Source organism: Chelonia mydas, chromosome 3 (assembly GCF_015237465.2).
Source record: "Chelonia mydas isolate rCheMyd1 chromosome 3, rCheMyd1.pri.v2, whole genome shotgun sequence".
Taxonomy (NCBI): Eukaryota; Metazoa; Chordata; order Testudines; family Cheloniidae; genus Chelonia; species Chelonia mydas.
In genome coordinates, this window is record NC_057851.1 from 543177 (window position 1) to 558670 (window position 15494).

The following is a 15494-nucleotide window of genomic DNA, read 5'->3' on the forward strand; positions in this document are numbered from 1 at the left end:
GGCTCTGCTGGGGCTTATGACAAACCCCTGTCAGGGATGGTCTAGATAATACTTAGTCCTGCCTTGAGGGCAGGGGACAGGACTAGATGACTTCATGAGGTCCCTTCCAGTCCCACAATTCTTTGATTCTGTTATTTTAACGTATGGGGCTCCATGGAGAAGTTCTAAGAACTGCTTCCTGAGAATGCAAGGCAGAAGTTCTCTTCACTGGTGAACGAGGGCAGACGAGTACTGAGAACATCACTGAAGGCTGGGCTGGACGTGGTAGACTCAGCTGCTAGAACCGTGGCTTCCGTTGTTGCCATGCAGAGATCCTCATGGTTACAGTCTTCTGGTCTCCCCTCTGAAGTCCAGAGTACTATTCAGGACTTGCCGTTTGAGGGTCCTTCTCTGTTCTCAGACAAAGTGGACAACAAGCTCTGTGGGCTTGTACATGCCTGCCGGCAGGGCTGGCCTTACCATGAGGCGAACTGAGGCGGCTGCCTCAGGTGCCAGACTGTGGGGAGGCGCCACTAGGACCCAGAAAATTGTGTCTGCTGCTGGTGCATCTGTATTCTCTCTGCTCTGGATGCACAGAGATGGGGGAGTGCTGTGCTGGAGGAAGGAGGGCACAAGAGACATAACAGGCAGGCAGGAGAAAAGGTGAGGGGGAATAACAGAAAGCAGCAGGAGCTGCAGGGACAGAGAGGAGCAGGAGCCTCTTATGTACCTCTCTAGCCGCCCCAGGAGCCTGGACTGATTAACACCAGCTTCTCAGGGAGCTTCCTGTTTCCTGCTGCTTTCCTGAACCCACTTGAGGAGAACAGGCAGTCAACTGAAGTAGTAGGAGCTAGTGAGGCCCTTAAGACGCTGGTCTCTTCCCTCACTCAGGCCCTGCTACCAGCCTGCTTATTTGTCCCCTTCAACTGAGTGCTGGGAGCCACTATAGCTGGCCCAGAACCGCAGTCATGAGTGAAAGAAGAAAATGCTCCTCTGGGGCAGCATTCAGAAAAAGAAAGAAAGCAAAGGAAGCTTTTCTATCTAAGGAGGAAGGAGCTCTCCTGAGAATCATAGACACAAATGTTCACGGTGAGCCTTCCGGCCCCAGTGAGGATGTGAGTGGTGAGGAGATGCCTGATCTTCCAGGTAGTCAGAGTGCAGGTGACCTGGCAGCTACTGCAGCATCCGTATCTCCATCTCAAATGGATGGAACCCTGCACATTCCTGAAGCGTAGATCAGAGAAGAGTGTGGTGGAGGCGCAAGAAACAGCTGCTGCTGAGTTTAGTTCCTTAAGTCTCGATGATCCAGGACTGTGGACCCACTTGAGCAGTAGCCTGAGGGACTTCCTTGTACTGCATGGGCCACAGCAAGTGAAAAACTTCATGTTCCCCAAAGACAATGAAAATAGAAGTTTCCATCCAACACATTACTGGCGTGAAATCCCCAATGGTGACAAAGTGAAGAGGCCATGGCTTATGTTCTCAAAATCCCAGAATGCTGCATACTGTCTTTGTTGCAAACTCTTCCAGTCTAACGTTCCAGCCACATTGGGTTCTACAGGAACAAAAGACTGGAAAAATCTGGCAAGAAATCTGGCATGCCATGAGAAGGCAGCAAATCACCAGAGAGCATTCCATAGGTGGAATGAGCTTGAGATGAGACTAAGGTTAAAGGTCACCACAGATGATCAGCATCAAGAGAAGATTTGCCAACTTGACTGGCAAAATGTTCTGAAAAGGCTCATTGCCATTGTGAGAATGCTTGCTACCCAAAACCTAGCACTGCGTGGCACTTCAGTTCAGCTGTATGTGCCAGACAGTGGAAACTTCCTTAAAATTGTGGAGCTGATGGCTGAGTTTGGTGCAGTACTCTAGGAGCATCTAAGAAGAGTCACCACCCAAGAAATGTACACACACCACTACCTTGGAAAAACAATTCAAAATGAGATCATACAGTTACTGGCATAAAAGTCAAACAGAAGATTGTGGCAGATCTGAAGTCAGCAAGATATTATTATTAAACTCTGGATTTGTGCTGGAAATGGCCCACCTTGATTATCATACACATTGTAAGGAGAGTGATCACTTTAGATAAGCTATTGCCAGCAGGAGAGTGGGGTGGGAGGAGGTATTTTTTCATGCTTTGTGTGTATAAAAAGATCTTCTACACTTTCCACAGTATGCATCCGATGAAGTGAGCTGTAGCTCATGAAAGCTTATGCTCAAATAAATTGGTTAGTCTCTAAGGTGCCACAAGTACTCCTTTTCTTTTTGCGAATACAGACTAACACGGCTGTTACTCTGAAAGATATTACTCTGTTATTCTGGACGGCACACCTGACCTCAGCCATAAGGATCAAATGACTAACGGTGTGTTTTGTAACAACAACAGAACCTAGTGACAATGTCCCTGCAATGGTGTCTGTCAGAGAGCATTTCCTAGAATTTATTGACATTGATGATACTACCGGAGCTGGTATGACAAATGTGCTTCTTAAAAAGCTGGAAGATACGGGAATTGCGATAGCTGACATGAAAGGTCAGGGCTACGTTAATGGTGCCAACATGAGAGGACGGAACAGAAGAGTGCAGACATGGATCCAAGAGTTAAACCCTCGAGCTTTTTTTGTCCCATGCAGTTCTCATTCATTGAACTTGGTGGTCAGTGATGCAGCATCAGCTTCTAGTGAGGCTGCTGAATTTTTTAATGTAATTCAAAGCATCAATGTATTTTTCTCTGCATCAACTCATCAATGGCAAATTTTGAAGCAACATCTGGGAACATCCTCTCTGACACTGAAACCACTGAGTGCCAGACGATGGGAAAGTTGAGTGGAAGCAATAAAGCCTATCAACCGCCAAATTGGGAAGATAGATAATGCCATAGTTGCCATTATGGAGGATAATGCTGTGACAGGAACTGTTCGTGGGAGAACAGTGGCAGAGGGAAACGGAATCACCAGAAACATACATCACTTCAAATTTCTGTGTGGCTTAGTGTTGTGGCATGACATACTGTTTGAAATAAATGTTGTAAGCAAGAGACTCCAAGTTGTTGACCTTGATATATCTGGAGCAATGGAACAACTGGATAAAGCAAAGTCATACCTACAGTCTTACTGGTCAGATGAGGGATTTCAAAACTTTCTGAAGAGTGTACAGAAGTTGGCAAAGGAACTTCACACTGAAGCTATTTTCCCACCCATTCAAGAATACAAGAGTCACCAAAGAAGAAGACATTTTGATTACGAGGCACGGGATAATCCCATAAGAGACCCCCAAACAACAATTCTAAGTTGAATTCTTTAACCAGGTGCTAGATTGTGCAATACAGTCAGCTGAAGAACGTTTCATGCAGCTCAGGGAACACAGCAGTATATTTGGGATGTTGTATGACATTCCAAAACTCCTCACGATACCTGAAGAAGACCTGCACCAGCAATGCAGGGCACTAGAGACAGTGTTGACACACGATGACATGCGCGATATTGATGCGAGTGATTTAGGTGATGAACTGAAAGCCCTTTCAAGATACATTTCAGCAGGATCAACTCCAAAGGCTGTTCTGGAATATATGTGCACAAATAAGATGACCACCCTCTTTCCAAATGCTTTTGTTGCTCTGCGCATACTTCTAACACTTCCTGTAACAGTTGCCAGTGGAGAACGCAGCTTCTCCAAGCTGAAGTTAATAAAAACACATCTACGTTCCACAGTGACACAGGAGAAGCTAGTTGGCTTTGCAACCATCTCAATAGAGCATGAGCTGGCCCAGACTGTGGACCTTCAGGAAGCAGCTCAAATCTTTGCAGCTAAGAAGGCACCACTTTGGTTATTCAAACAGATAAACATGCCAGTGTTTACTAGGCAGACAAGAAAAGTTACATTTGCCGTTCTGGCGTTAGAAAGTGAAGTGTTACTTAAAATTTTTGAACAAGGCCTTTTAAGTTGTTAGTTCTCCTTTATTGGGGTAGGTGGCAGAGCAGGACCATGAGAGGAGCAGAGCAGGAAGAAGGCAGAATTGAGACCTTTCGAAGTTTTGGCCCAACAGAGGGGACATGGGGGCGTCATTTGAGCTCCCCGCCGCAGGTGCCAAATGTTGTGGGCCGGCCATGCCTGCCGGGTCAGAAAGCGCTATTGACCTCAGCAGATCCACTGGTTTTCCACTCCACCTCCTTGTCAGGACCTGTCAAAAAAGAAGAGCAGGGGTTAGACGTGCAGGCCTCTCCCTCCTGTTGCTTTGGCTCCAGCTCTGGGCCCTTCAAGACACCTGGGAACTGCCCAGCAGTCATTTTGATGGGCCAGTCGAGGACGCCATGCCAGTCTCCATCTCTCCAGACCCTACTTCCCCCACATTTGCAAACCATCTGTTCCACTTCCTCAGTGCTTGCTCCCACTTACTTCACCCAGTGGGACGTGAGCATTGTGGAAGTGGGATATACCCTTCAGTTTGTTTCTTCCTCTCCCTCCCCACCTGTATTCCTCTGCAGGGATCACGCCTATGAGGAGCTCCTTCTCCAGGAGCTGCAATCTCTCCTTTGGTCAGGGGCCAAAGAAGAGGTTCTACACTGTCCAAGAGGGAAGGGGTTTTATTCCTGTTACTTCCTAAACCCAAAAGCAGAGGGTGACAGTCTCAGTCCAGTTTTAAACCTGTGTCAACTCAACATATTCTTAAAAAAGATAAAGTCTCTCATGGTCACTCTAACTTCTGTTATCTCCTCCCTGGATCCGGGGACTGGTGTGCCAACCTTGACTTAAAAGATGCCTACTTCCATGTGGCAATCAACCAAGTTCACAAGAAGTACCTCAGATATGTGGTAAATCAAAATCATCAGCAGTTCACTGTACTACCATTTGACCTGTCAGCAACTCCCAGGGGTTTTACAAAAGTTATGGCAGTAGTAGCTGGCTTCCTGAGAAGATCAGGTATCCAAGTTTACCCCTACCTAGATGACTAGCGTGTGATCCAGACTCCAGGTATTGTTGTGTATTCCTGATCCAGTCAACATTCAGTGCTCTGGGACTGCTAGTCAGTGCAGAGAATGTCTCCTTTCCCCAGTCCAGAGGATAGAGTGTATAAGGGCTGTACTGGACTTGTCTCAAGCCAGAGTTTTTCTTCCGGACCTGAGGATTCAGACAATCCATAAGAATGGCCAGACGGGGTCAAACCAATGGTCCATCTAACCCAGTGTCCTGTCTTCGGACAGTGGCCAGTGCCAGATGCTTCAGAGGGAATGAACAGAACAGGGTAACTATCGAGTGACCCATCCCCTGTCTTCCACACTCAGCTTCTGACAGTCAGAGGCTAGGGACACAGAGCATGGAGTTGCGTCCCGAGCATCTTGGCTAATAGCCATTGATGGATCTATCCTCCATGAATTTATCTAGTTCTTTTCTGAACCGTTATAGTTTTGGCAATTGGATCAATTGTTACAGCTATGAAAGCTCACTTGATCACAACAGCGTGAATCTGAGGCTCCTTGGGGCATATGGCCTCTAGCACTTTTGATTCAGTAGGTCAGACTGCACCTCAGAATTCGACAGGCTAGTCTGGCACTGGGGCATGCGGCTCTCCTACTCTTCTGGCCGAGGTAACGGCAACCAGAAATGGCACTTTCATTAATGGATGCAGCAGCGAGCAAGTAGCCAAAGGCTCAAATGAGGGACCCATAAATCTTGACAACACAAAGTTCAAATCTCATGGCAGGAACGGGTCTTGGAGTTTCCCTTGGATAGGTGTTAGTTGTTCAGTATTTGGGGCTCTTTCTGGATCCTCCATTGATGTGGGTTGGTGTCAGCCAGTCCTTCAACAATCCATTCCTCCCACCCCAGACAGTTACCTGATACAAGATCTCATGTCTCCGGCTCTGCCCCAGGGCAGCTTTTTACCGCTTCTGCCCCCACGGCAGCAGCCCCTAGGCCAGGGAGTCACTGCCATGTGCATCATTCACAAAAATCTTACAGGTTTTCAGAGTAGGAGACGTGTTAGTCTGTATTCGCAAAAAGGAAAGGAGTACTAGTGGCACCTTAGAGACTAACCGATGCATCCGATGAAGTGAGCTGTAGCTCACGAAAGCTTATGCTCAAATAAATTGGTTAGTCTCTAAGGTGCCACTAGTACTCCTTTTCTTTTTTTAAAAACCTTACAGAAAATCCCACTTTGTCACAGCTTTGGAGTGTTCTTGCTTTTCCTCAGCCGGGAGGGGTCGGGCACACAGCAGCAGGATCACTCATGGCAAATATCAGGGCATGTACCTGCTGTTCTTGTGCTTTCTCTGTGAATCACAAGCCACCCGGAATCACTCCGACCTACGGATCCAGCAAGGCTGCTGCCTGAGTTTCCAAAATCAAACTTCTCTCGCAGTCCCCTGTGCTATGGGCCCTGTTGCTGCGCTGAGAGGACTCTGCATCCTTCCTGTTGCAGCTTTCGCAGCTCTGCTCCCTGGCTTTCCACTGTTCCCACTCACGCACCACTCTGCTGCTCTGGAGTCTCTTTCCTTTACCCCTGAGAGAGAGGGGTTTCCCGCTGCTGACACCCTGTGGTGTGAGGACATAAGCACAGAGCGCCAAGCCTTAAGCAGTGTCTAGAGAACTCCCTCACCAGGAAGTTCCTCCCTACATTTCTGAAGCTCCCCACTGTAACACATCCTGGTCCTGTCTGGTGACCCTTGGGACCAGGAACTGTATAACCACTCCACAACTGGCTGTGAGGTTTGCCCTGCAGTGTGGTGGGGCTCATAGTTCCCTAGAGAAGGGACCATTGTGATCATCTAGTCTGACCTCCTGTAGAACACAGGCCAGAGACCTGCCCCACAATATTTCCTAGAGCAGAGCTTTTAGGAAAACATCCAGTCTTGATTTAAAGAATCCACCACAGCCCTTTATAAATTGTTCCCATGGCTAATTACTCTCACTGGTAAAAATTTGCACATTATTTCCAGTCTGAATTTGTGTAGCTTTAACTTCCAGCCACTGGATTGTGTTAGCCCTGTCTCTGTTAGACCGAAGAGCCTGTTGTTAAATATTTGTTCCCCATGTAGGTGTTTAGAGACTGTGACCAAGTCACCCTTTCACCTTGAGCTCCCGGGGTCTGTGACTGTGAGGCAGGTTTTCTAACCCTTTAATCATTCTCATGGTTCTTCTCAGTGGGAGCGAGGTTTCCCTGAGGTGCGGGGGGCTCATTTATTGGCTGTGAGGTTTATCCTGCTGCCCAGCATTCCAGACTCATTAGCTGAAGTTCCCAGCCTGGCCTCATTTTGGGAGCTAACCCCATGTGGCAGGGTGTTCCCCAGGCTCAGGGTGCCGAGTCAGCAGAGAAGGAAGCCCACCCCATAGTAACGCTCTGCTCTCTGTGCCCAGAACGCAGTGGAGGAGGCCATGGAAATGTACCAGGAGCTGCACATGTGGGACGAGTGCATTGTGGTGGCAGAGGCCAAGGTACGGTGTATACTGCGCTTTGCCCTCCCTTGCCCGTGGACTGGGCCCTGCTGGGGTGCTCCATCTGCCGCTGGGGGGATAATGCCTGAGTGTGGATTCTGTCACGGGAAGCCTGCACCTGCCTGGGAGGCTCCCAGTAGGACTCGGATGAGCCAGTTCAGCGCCAGATGGCTGAGTGGGCAGGTGCCTGGGGGCTCCCAGCCTGGGCAAGGCCTCTGCTGTAGAGAAGGGGGGAGAGGGAGTCATCGCACCACGTGTGCGCAGAGCTGCAGAAGGGAATGGAGGGACAGGGCAGGGGGTGAATGAGGGGCTTGGCTGTGGCGCCAGGGACGGGGTGAGGAAGGAGGATTCCTGCGGCTGTGTCAGGCAGGCTGGGAGGGTACACGGGTCTGCGGCAGGCCTGGGGACTGTGGGCTTGGCAGGTGAGGCGGCCTGGGAGGAAAGGCAGGGCATCCTGCTGGGCCGTGCAGCTGGGGGATGGAACTGAGAGGGGCTCATGGGGGGACACAAGGCTGGGGGAGGGAGGCATGTGGGGCTGAGCGGAGCAGGAGAGAAGCTCAGGGGCTGCTGTGGGGTGGAGCAGAGGGGGAGGGGAGCTCGGGGATGCTGTGGGGCTGAGCAGAGGGAAAGGGAGTTCAGGGGGCACTGTGGGGCAGAGCAGGGGGAAGGGGGGCTCAGGGGGCACTGTTGGGTGGAACACAGGGGAACTCGGGACACTGGGGCGGAGGGGAGGGGGCTCAAGTGGCACTGTGGGGTGGAGCGGAGGGGAGGGGAGCTCAGGAGGCACTGTGGGGCAGAGCAGCGGGGGAGGGGCTCAGAGGACGCTGTGGAGCAGAGCAGGGGGAAGGGGAATTCAGGGGGCACTGGGGCAGAGGGGTGGGGAGGGGAGCTCAGGGGGCGCTGTGGGGTGGAGTGGAGGGGAATGTGGGGGCCCATCAAGGTTTCTGGGGGGCTCTGGCTGGCATCTGTGCCTGGCACTGGGAGAAGCCTGCAGGAGGGGTGGGGCCGGGCTGGGGGAGCTGGCCTGTGCTGACAGACGCTGCCCCCCACCCCCCACACCAGGGGCACCCGGCGCTGGAGAAGCTGCGCCGGGGATATTACCAGTGGCTGCTGGACACGCAGCAGGAGGAGAAGGCTGGGGAGGTGCAGGAGAGCCAAGGGGAGCCCCTGGCCGCCGTGGGCCTGTACCTGAGGGCTGGGCTGCCAGCCCGAGCTGCTCGGCTGGCCATGGCCAGGGACCAGCTCTTGGCCAATGGGGATGTCATCAACCGAATCACCACCGCGCTGATCAAAGGGGAGCTGTATGAGCAGGTGAGAGCCTCTCCCCTTCCCCAACCCCCCAGGTCAGAGCCTCTCCCCTTCCCCAACCCCACTCCCCCAGGTCAGAGCCTTGCCCCAACTCCACCCCTGAGGGTTAGAGCCTCATCCCTCCCCAGCATCACTCATACATGGCCTCCACTCTCACAGAGTAACAGCCTTTCCCCCACACTCCCCTTGTCCCCCACCCCAGGAGAGTTGGAGCCTCACTTGCACAGAGCTCCAGATACCCGCGCCCTAGAGATCGAGGGCTTGGGTCAGGAGGCTCCAGGACCCCAGCCTTGGGGCTGGCAGGGTGCATGGCTTGTGGAGTGGGCCTGGGGCTCTGGACTGGGACTGGGACTGGTCCTGGGGCTGGCAGGGTGCATGGCTGGGGCAGCAGCGGGGGCCTGGGAGCTCTGGTACCGGCCCCCGGCCTGGTGTGACCTGTGGCAGGTGGGCCAGCAGCTCTGCAGCCTGTCTGACAGCCTGTGTGTGTTAGGCTGGAGACCTGTTTGAGACGATCAGGAACCCCCAGAAGGCTCTGGAGTGTTACCGCAAGGGCTGCGCCTTCCTGAAAGGTATCGTGGTCTCCGTCCCCCTTTCCTGGTGTGAGCACCCCCAATGCCTCTTGCTGGGATGCAGGGATGCCCTGTCCTTTGCTGCACAAGCGGCTGCCCCAGAGCCCAGAGGACCGGCTGTGTGTCACTTCTGCCTGTCTTCCAACCCTCAGTCAGCAGCTCCAGTTCTGAGCTGGAGCTCCGTGAGCTGAGGACCAGGACTGCCTGGTGAGGCTGCCTGCAAAGCGGGCACTGGGCTCGGTGCCCCAGGCCATCCCTTCCAGTCCCAAGTTCCCCTCTCCTGTAGCCACTCGTGGCCCCAGGGCAGGTTCCTCCTGGGCTTATCAGCCAGCAGGAGGCCAGGCGCCACTCGAATCAGCCCCACGCCTCCCAGGGCCTGTCTTCAGTACTGCCATGTCAGCGTCCTCTCCCCAGCTGGTGGCCACTGTGACATGTTCCTCTTCCTCGCAGCGGTGGAGCTCGCTCGCGTGGCGTTCCCTGCAGAGGTGCTGAAGCTGGAGGAGGCCTGGGGAGATCACCTGGTGCAGCAGAAGCAGCTGGATGCTGCCATTAACCATTACATTGAAGCCAGGTAAGGCCAGGCTGGAGCATTGCTACGGCAGCTGCGCAGTTCAGAAAGCAATGACTTGGGTGAGTCTCCTTACACAAGTGGGCGAGCTGAACCCTACTGACATGTGGCTGGCGTGGAGCACACCAGCCCTCCCCTCCCCAGCTCTGCTGGTGCCCCGCAGGCCAGACCCACAGGCCCCTGCTATCCCAGCCCTGGGCTCCCTCCCTCCCTCACACCCAGCTCTGCTGGTGCCCACAGCCCTCTGCTATCCCAGCTTGGGACTCTGATCGTACCCTTTTGTGCCACAGTGTATGGTGGTTTTGTGATGGGGAAACTGGAGCCTAGGCTCGGAGCCTAAACTGCCTTTCCCTCGTGATCTGCGGGAGGTGCCCAGAGCCTGCTCTAGGCCATTTCTCTAAGGTGCTGGTGAACTTTCTCTCCTCCATGTGCCAGGCCTCGTGACACCTTCCTCTCCTTGCCAGCCATTCTCCCTGACCCTCCTTGCTCCCCAGTCCCCTGTGCAGACAGCCATGCAGGTGACCCGAGCAGCGAGGCTGCTTCATCGTCTCCTCACACAGTTCCCAGTCTCGCTGCCTGTCCCTAGCGTGAGCAGAGCTCAGCCGGATCTGATCTCCCTGGCCTGCTAAGGATCTCTGCCCCTTGCGGCATTAGGTGCGCCATCAAGGCCATTGAGGCAGCCATTGGGGCCCGGCAGTGGAAGAAGGCCATTTACATTCTGGATTCACAAGAGAAAAGGATAGCAGTCAAGTACTACCCCAGGATTGCCCAGCACTACGCAACCTTGCAGGAATACCAGGTGAGATGCCAGCTCCCAGCATCTCCCAGCCCCACAACGGCCAGAGGTGGCTCACCTGCTGTCCTGTTCCCCACAGATCGCAGAGGAGCTGTACATCAAAGGAGATCGGCCCAAGGACGCTATTGACATGTATACGCAGGCGGGGCTCTGGGAGCTGGCGCACAAGGTAGGGATAGAGGCTGAGAGTGGCTGAGTCTCTTGGGCCCTGCTGCCACCTTCCAAAGCAGTAACTGTCTCCATACCAGGAGGTCCTAGTGCCCTGGGCTCAGCAGCCTGCAGGTAGAGCTGTGTTCCCAAAGGGTCGTTGCAGGCGGGAGCCGTGAGCTCCCAGTCACAGAATGGGACAGGCCACTGCACCCTGTGCCCGCTCTGTGTCTCCCTCCACTTCCGGCTCTGGCCTGAATAACAGCATCTCTCAAAAGGACTGGGCAACCCCCAGGCTCAGCCCCGCTCTCACTGAGCTGCATGACCAAGCGCCCTCAGTCTGCGGTGGATGCAGCATCTGCTCCCCAGGGAGAAAGGGGTTGGTGTCTGTCTCCAAACCATCCAAAATGGAGACCAGCGAGATTGGCTGTGGGCACCAGCATGTGCAGAGTGCTCAGTGGGTGCCTGGAATCAGTGCCTAGGGCTTCTGAGCTGAGCCCACCACACACCCACCTGGTATTCCTGGGGGGAATGGCTGTTTTTATGCCGTGGCCTGCCTGGCTAGCTCAGCAGGGAGCCAGAGCAGATCTGTGAGGGGGTTGCGGGTCTCTCCCCAAATTCTCATTATCCCCTTTACGCTGAGGTTGCTGGGTAGGAGGCTGGAACCTGTTTCGTGTCTCCCTGCAGCTGGCGACCAAGTGCATGAGGCAGGAAGATGTGTCCGTGCTCTACATCACCCAGGCTCAAGAGATGGAGAAGCAGGGCAAATACAAAGAAGCAGAGCGGTGAGTGTCTGCCTGGACACCATGGGTGGGGGGCTAGGCCTCGGTAGCGGCCCATGGGACTTGGAGCAGGGCAGGGCTGAGTCTCTCCAGAGTCCAGTCCCCAGCCAGGCCTGTCAAGAATGTGCCTTAGGAGTCTTGCTGTGAGGTTGGTTTTATCCGATGGGAGGACAAAGGCGCTTTCCTGGGACTAGAGGGGAGTTCCAGGCTGAGGGTGAGGAATAGAAACCCCCTGCAGGTCACATGTCATTGCTCAGCCACGTGGCCCTTGAGCCATCTCACATGCCTCTGTAGCCCCAGGCAACCCTGCCAGGCTGTCCTGTCCTAACTTCTCCCCAGCTGTGTGAGGCTGGTGGCTGGGCCAGCAGCTCCCATTACAAACTTTGGGCTGGGTGTTCCCCTGTGTGCCTCCTGTAACCATTCCCTGCCCAGCTCTGAGCCTCACTGCTGCCACTCCCGGTTTCTGGGGAGGCCCTACGAGGCCATGCAGCATGTCTCCCCTGGGCAAGGAGAAGGGACTCTTCCCTGTGCGGGGGCAGAATGTGCTGGCCTTGCCATGGCCAAGGTGCTGCAGTTACTTTTCCAGATTTCTCTCTTCCATTTTTCTTAACTGCAGCAGCCAGTGGGATTTTTCTGGGTTTCCCCCCAAACCAAGTCTCCTTTCCCGCTCTGGGACCAGTCAGGAACACCCCACCCTCTCTCTCCTGGTTCTGTGGAGGGCTCCTTGGAGGAGCAGAGAATGATGAGACCTTTCTCAGCCCTTCTGAAGGGACACTGGCTCTTCTCTCCCAAGTGCTTGGTCTAGCTAAAGCTGTCCCCTCAGCGAGTGTGGGGTTTGATCTCTGGCACCTGCTCTCCCACCATCCACACAACCCTCCCGCAAAAGGAGAGGAACTGGGACTGAGATTTCTATTATAAAAAACAAGCAGGGGGAGCCTGACAGGCCTCTGGGTACACAAGAGAGGCCAGAAGTTCACCAACCCAGTGGGGAATTCTGCAGGGCTGTGCCAAGCCACTGGCAACCTCCAGCTGAGACGCCAGGAAGGATTCCTAGGGGTGGAGCAGTTGTACAGTTTGTGCATCTGTTTGCACATCGGCAGAGAGGAGCTGGACCAGATCCAGCAGCTGGCTCAGGAGGGTGGTCGGGGCCTTTTCCCTCCAGTGAGTGCCAGCTCCTATCTTATCCCAGCTTGAGTGGACTGGCTGGCTTGGGGATTGGGAATGCAATACAAGGCCTTTCTCCTCTATGGGCGCTGGCTCTGGTCAGCCCAGGACAGGACTGCCGAGGGCGTGGTGGGAAATGGGATACTGGGCCATTCCTATGTACGTCACCAGGTCCAGTCGATCCCAGGGCAGTAGTGACATAAACTCTTCAGTGGCCTAAGCGAGGTGAGCTGGGGTCCACATCACCAAGCCATCATCAACCACCGGGACTGCTGGCAGCCTCAGCAGGGAGGCCAAGGCATGACTGGGCCCCAGAGACCCAGGAGGGTCCCTCCAGGGGACAGTGGAGGCAGACTGGTAGGGACAGGATGGGAAGGTGGTCCTGCCATCCCCTGTGTGGGTAGGTTACATGGAGCCGTCCATCTCCACACCACATAGTCCCACACCGTTCATCAACACAACATGCCATGCACCGTTTCCTGTCTGATGAGTATTCAGCCCATGCCCTGCTCCAGCTGGTCTGGGAGGAGCCTAAACTGCTCCTGGGAGGAGATGGGTTCTTGGGCCCGGCACAGCAACAGAGTCTGTGTCTGAATCATAGAATCATAGAAGATCAGGGTTGGAAGGGACCTCAGGAGGTCATCTAGTCCAACCCCCTGCTCAAAGCAGGACCAATCCCCAATTTTTGCCCCAGATCCCTAAATGGCCCCCTCAAGGAATGAACTCACGACCCTGGATTTAGCAGGCCAGTGCTCAAACCACTGAGCTATCCCTCGCCCCCGGGGCCCAGCCCAGTGACAGAGTCTGCGCCTGCCACACCTGTGTCCCGGGACCCAGCCCAGCGACAGTCTCAGCATTTCCGTGCTTGTGTTCTCAGGCTGTACATCACGGTGGAGGAACCTGATCTGGCCATCACCATGTATAAAAAGTGTAAGATGTATGATGAGATGATTCGCCTGGTAGCAAAGTACCACAAGGACTTGCTGAGTGACACACACCTGCATCTGGGAAAGGTAAAGCTCTCGGGGTTCGGGCAAGGATCTGTCATCCCAGCGGGAGGGCTAGAGACGCTCCCTAACACACCGCCTCCTGTTACAGGAGCTGGAGACTGAGGGCTGCCTGCAGGAGGCTGAGTACCACTACCTGGAAGCCAAGGACTGGAAGGCCACAGTGAACATGTACAGAGTGAACGACATGTGGGAGGAAGCGTACAGGGTAACAGCCGCTCTTTCACAGCGAGGACAGGGCATGGCACCAGCAGGTCCCCGTATGTGTCTAGCCGCAGTGTTGCTGGCAGCACTGCAAGTCCCAGCATGCACTGCTCCCTACTGGTCCGAACATAAGCCGCGTGTGATGATGGATGAGGTGCTTGGGTCAGGATGGAGCCTGGGATCCACATCTGCTGCCCTCTTGGGTGAGCAATGCAGGAGGCAGGGAGGTCTCTGCATTCCGTCCCCTGCAGGCCCTTGCCTCCTTCTCACCAAGCCGCAGGGAGGCCGTAACTTGGGGAAGGGTCTCTGTGTTGGGGAGGAGCCACGGACTCAGCTTGCTCCAGCAAGGAGCTCCCTGGGAGACTCAGCTGGTCCTTCAGCTCTGTTTGCTTTGGACAGGTAGCCAAGGCCCACGGGGGGGCGAATTCCTACAAGCATGTGGCCTATCTGTGGGCAAAGAGCCTTGGAGGGGAAGCTGCCGTGAAACTCCTCAATAAGTTTGGGCTCCTGGAAATGGCCATCGACCATGCAGCAGACAATGGGTGAGTGTCCTGAGGCCAGGAGCTTGCCTCCTGGCACAGGGAGAGCAAAGCCAGGCCTGGCGAATGCCCTTCACTCACAGCCGCTACAGGCCCCAGGAGGGAGGCGCCCTCTGCATCCCACAGGGACTGAGGAGGAGCTGCTGTGGCCTCTGCCCCCCTCCCATCCCTGGGGGGCTGGGAAGGAGCTTTTCCCGTCTTGGCTTGGGGGAGGTGAGGCCTTGCACAGCTTCCACCTGCAGGGGCGGGGGCCAGGGACCAACTCAGCAGCAGCACCAGAAGCTGCCACCTGCTGGGGCCGCCTCCTGTCGTACACCAGCACCTGCCCTGCCCTCTCTCACTGCCTGCACCATCAGTCACCACAGCCATCTCCTGTGCCGGGTCCTAGCCCCAGCTCTCCCCTCACAAGCCTCCTACCTTGCCCTGGGTTCTGCCTGCCAGCACCAGCCCTTCCCCTCCCATCCGCTGGGCGGGAGGCGTGGCCACGCTGTGCCCCACGTGGGGCGCAGCCCGACCTAGCTTGGCTCACCCCGTCTCTCTCCTCTCATCACAGCGTCTTTGACTTTGCATTCGAACTGGCCCGGCTCTCGCTGAAGCAGAAGACACCCGAGATCCACTTCAAGTACGCCATGTTCCTGGAGGACGAGGTACGACCCTGCACTGTGCCCAGGCTGCAGAGCACTTGCCCGGGGGCCTGCACTTGCCCGGGGGCCTGCACGAGGCAGGTTCTTCCGCCTCCCCAGGGAAGTGGCATGGCAGCAGTTCAGAGCCTGGAGCGTGTAAGCCGGCTCTGTGAAGCCCTTGTCCCTCCTGGCCGAGGAGGAGCAGGAGGCCACAGTGCCTAAGCAGATTGCTCTCCTCTGTCCTAGGGCAAGTTCGAAGAGGCTGAGGCCGAGTTCATTAAAGCTGGGAAGCCCAAGGAAGCGGTGCTAATGTGAGTGCCCCCTGTTGACTGCATCCAGGTTCCAGGCCAGGGGGCCTTGCTCCCTGCCTG

General features: G+C 54.9%; 1 protein-coding gene across 1 annotated transcript in view; it reads left to right on the forward strand.

Moving 5' to 3' along the window:
* Positions 1 to 15494, forward strand: part of IFT172 (intraflagellar transport 172) — a 134650-nt gene that overhangs the window by 73858 nt on the left and 45298 nt on the right. Inside the window, 12 exon segments of the mRNA XM_037893588.2 lie at positions 7339 to 7416; positions 8479 to 8727; positions 9215 to 9293; positions 9744 to 9864; positions 10516 to 10660; positions 10737 to 10826; positions 11492 to 11589; positions 13628 to 13763; positions 13849 to 13965; positions 14361 to 14503; positions 15054 to 15147; positions 15370 to 15434. Of these exon segments, the coding sequence (XP_037749516.1) occupies positions 7339 to 7416; positions 8479 to 8727; positions 9215 to 9293; positions 9744 to 9864; positions 10516 to 10660; positions 10737 to 10826; positions 11492 to 11589; positions 13628 to 13763; positions 13849 to 13965; positions 14361 to 14503; positions 15054 to 15147; positions 15370 to 15434 (1415 nt within the window).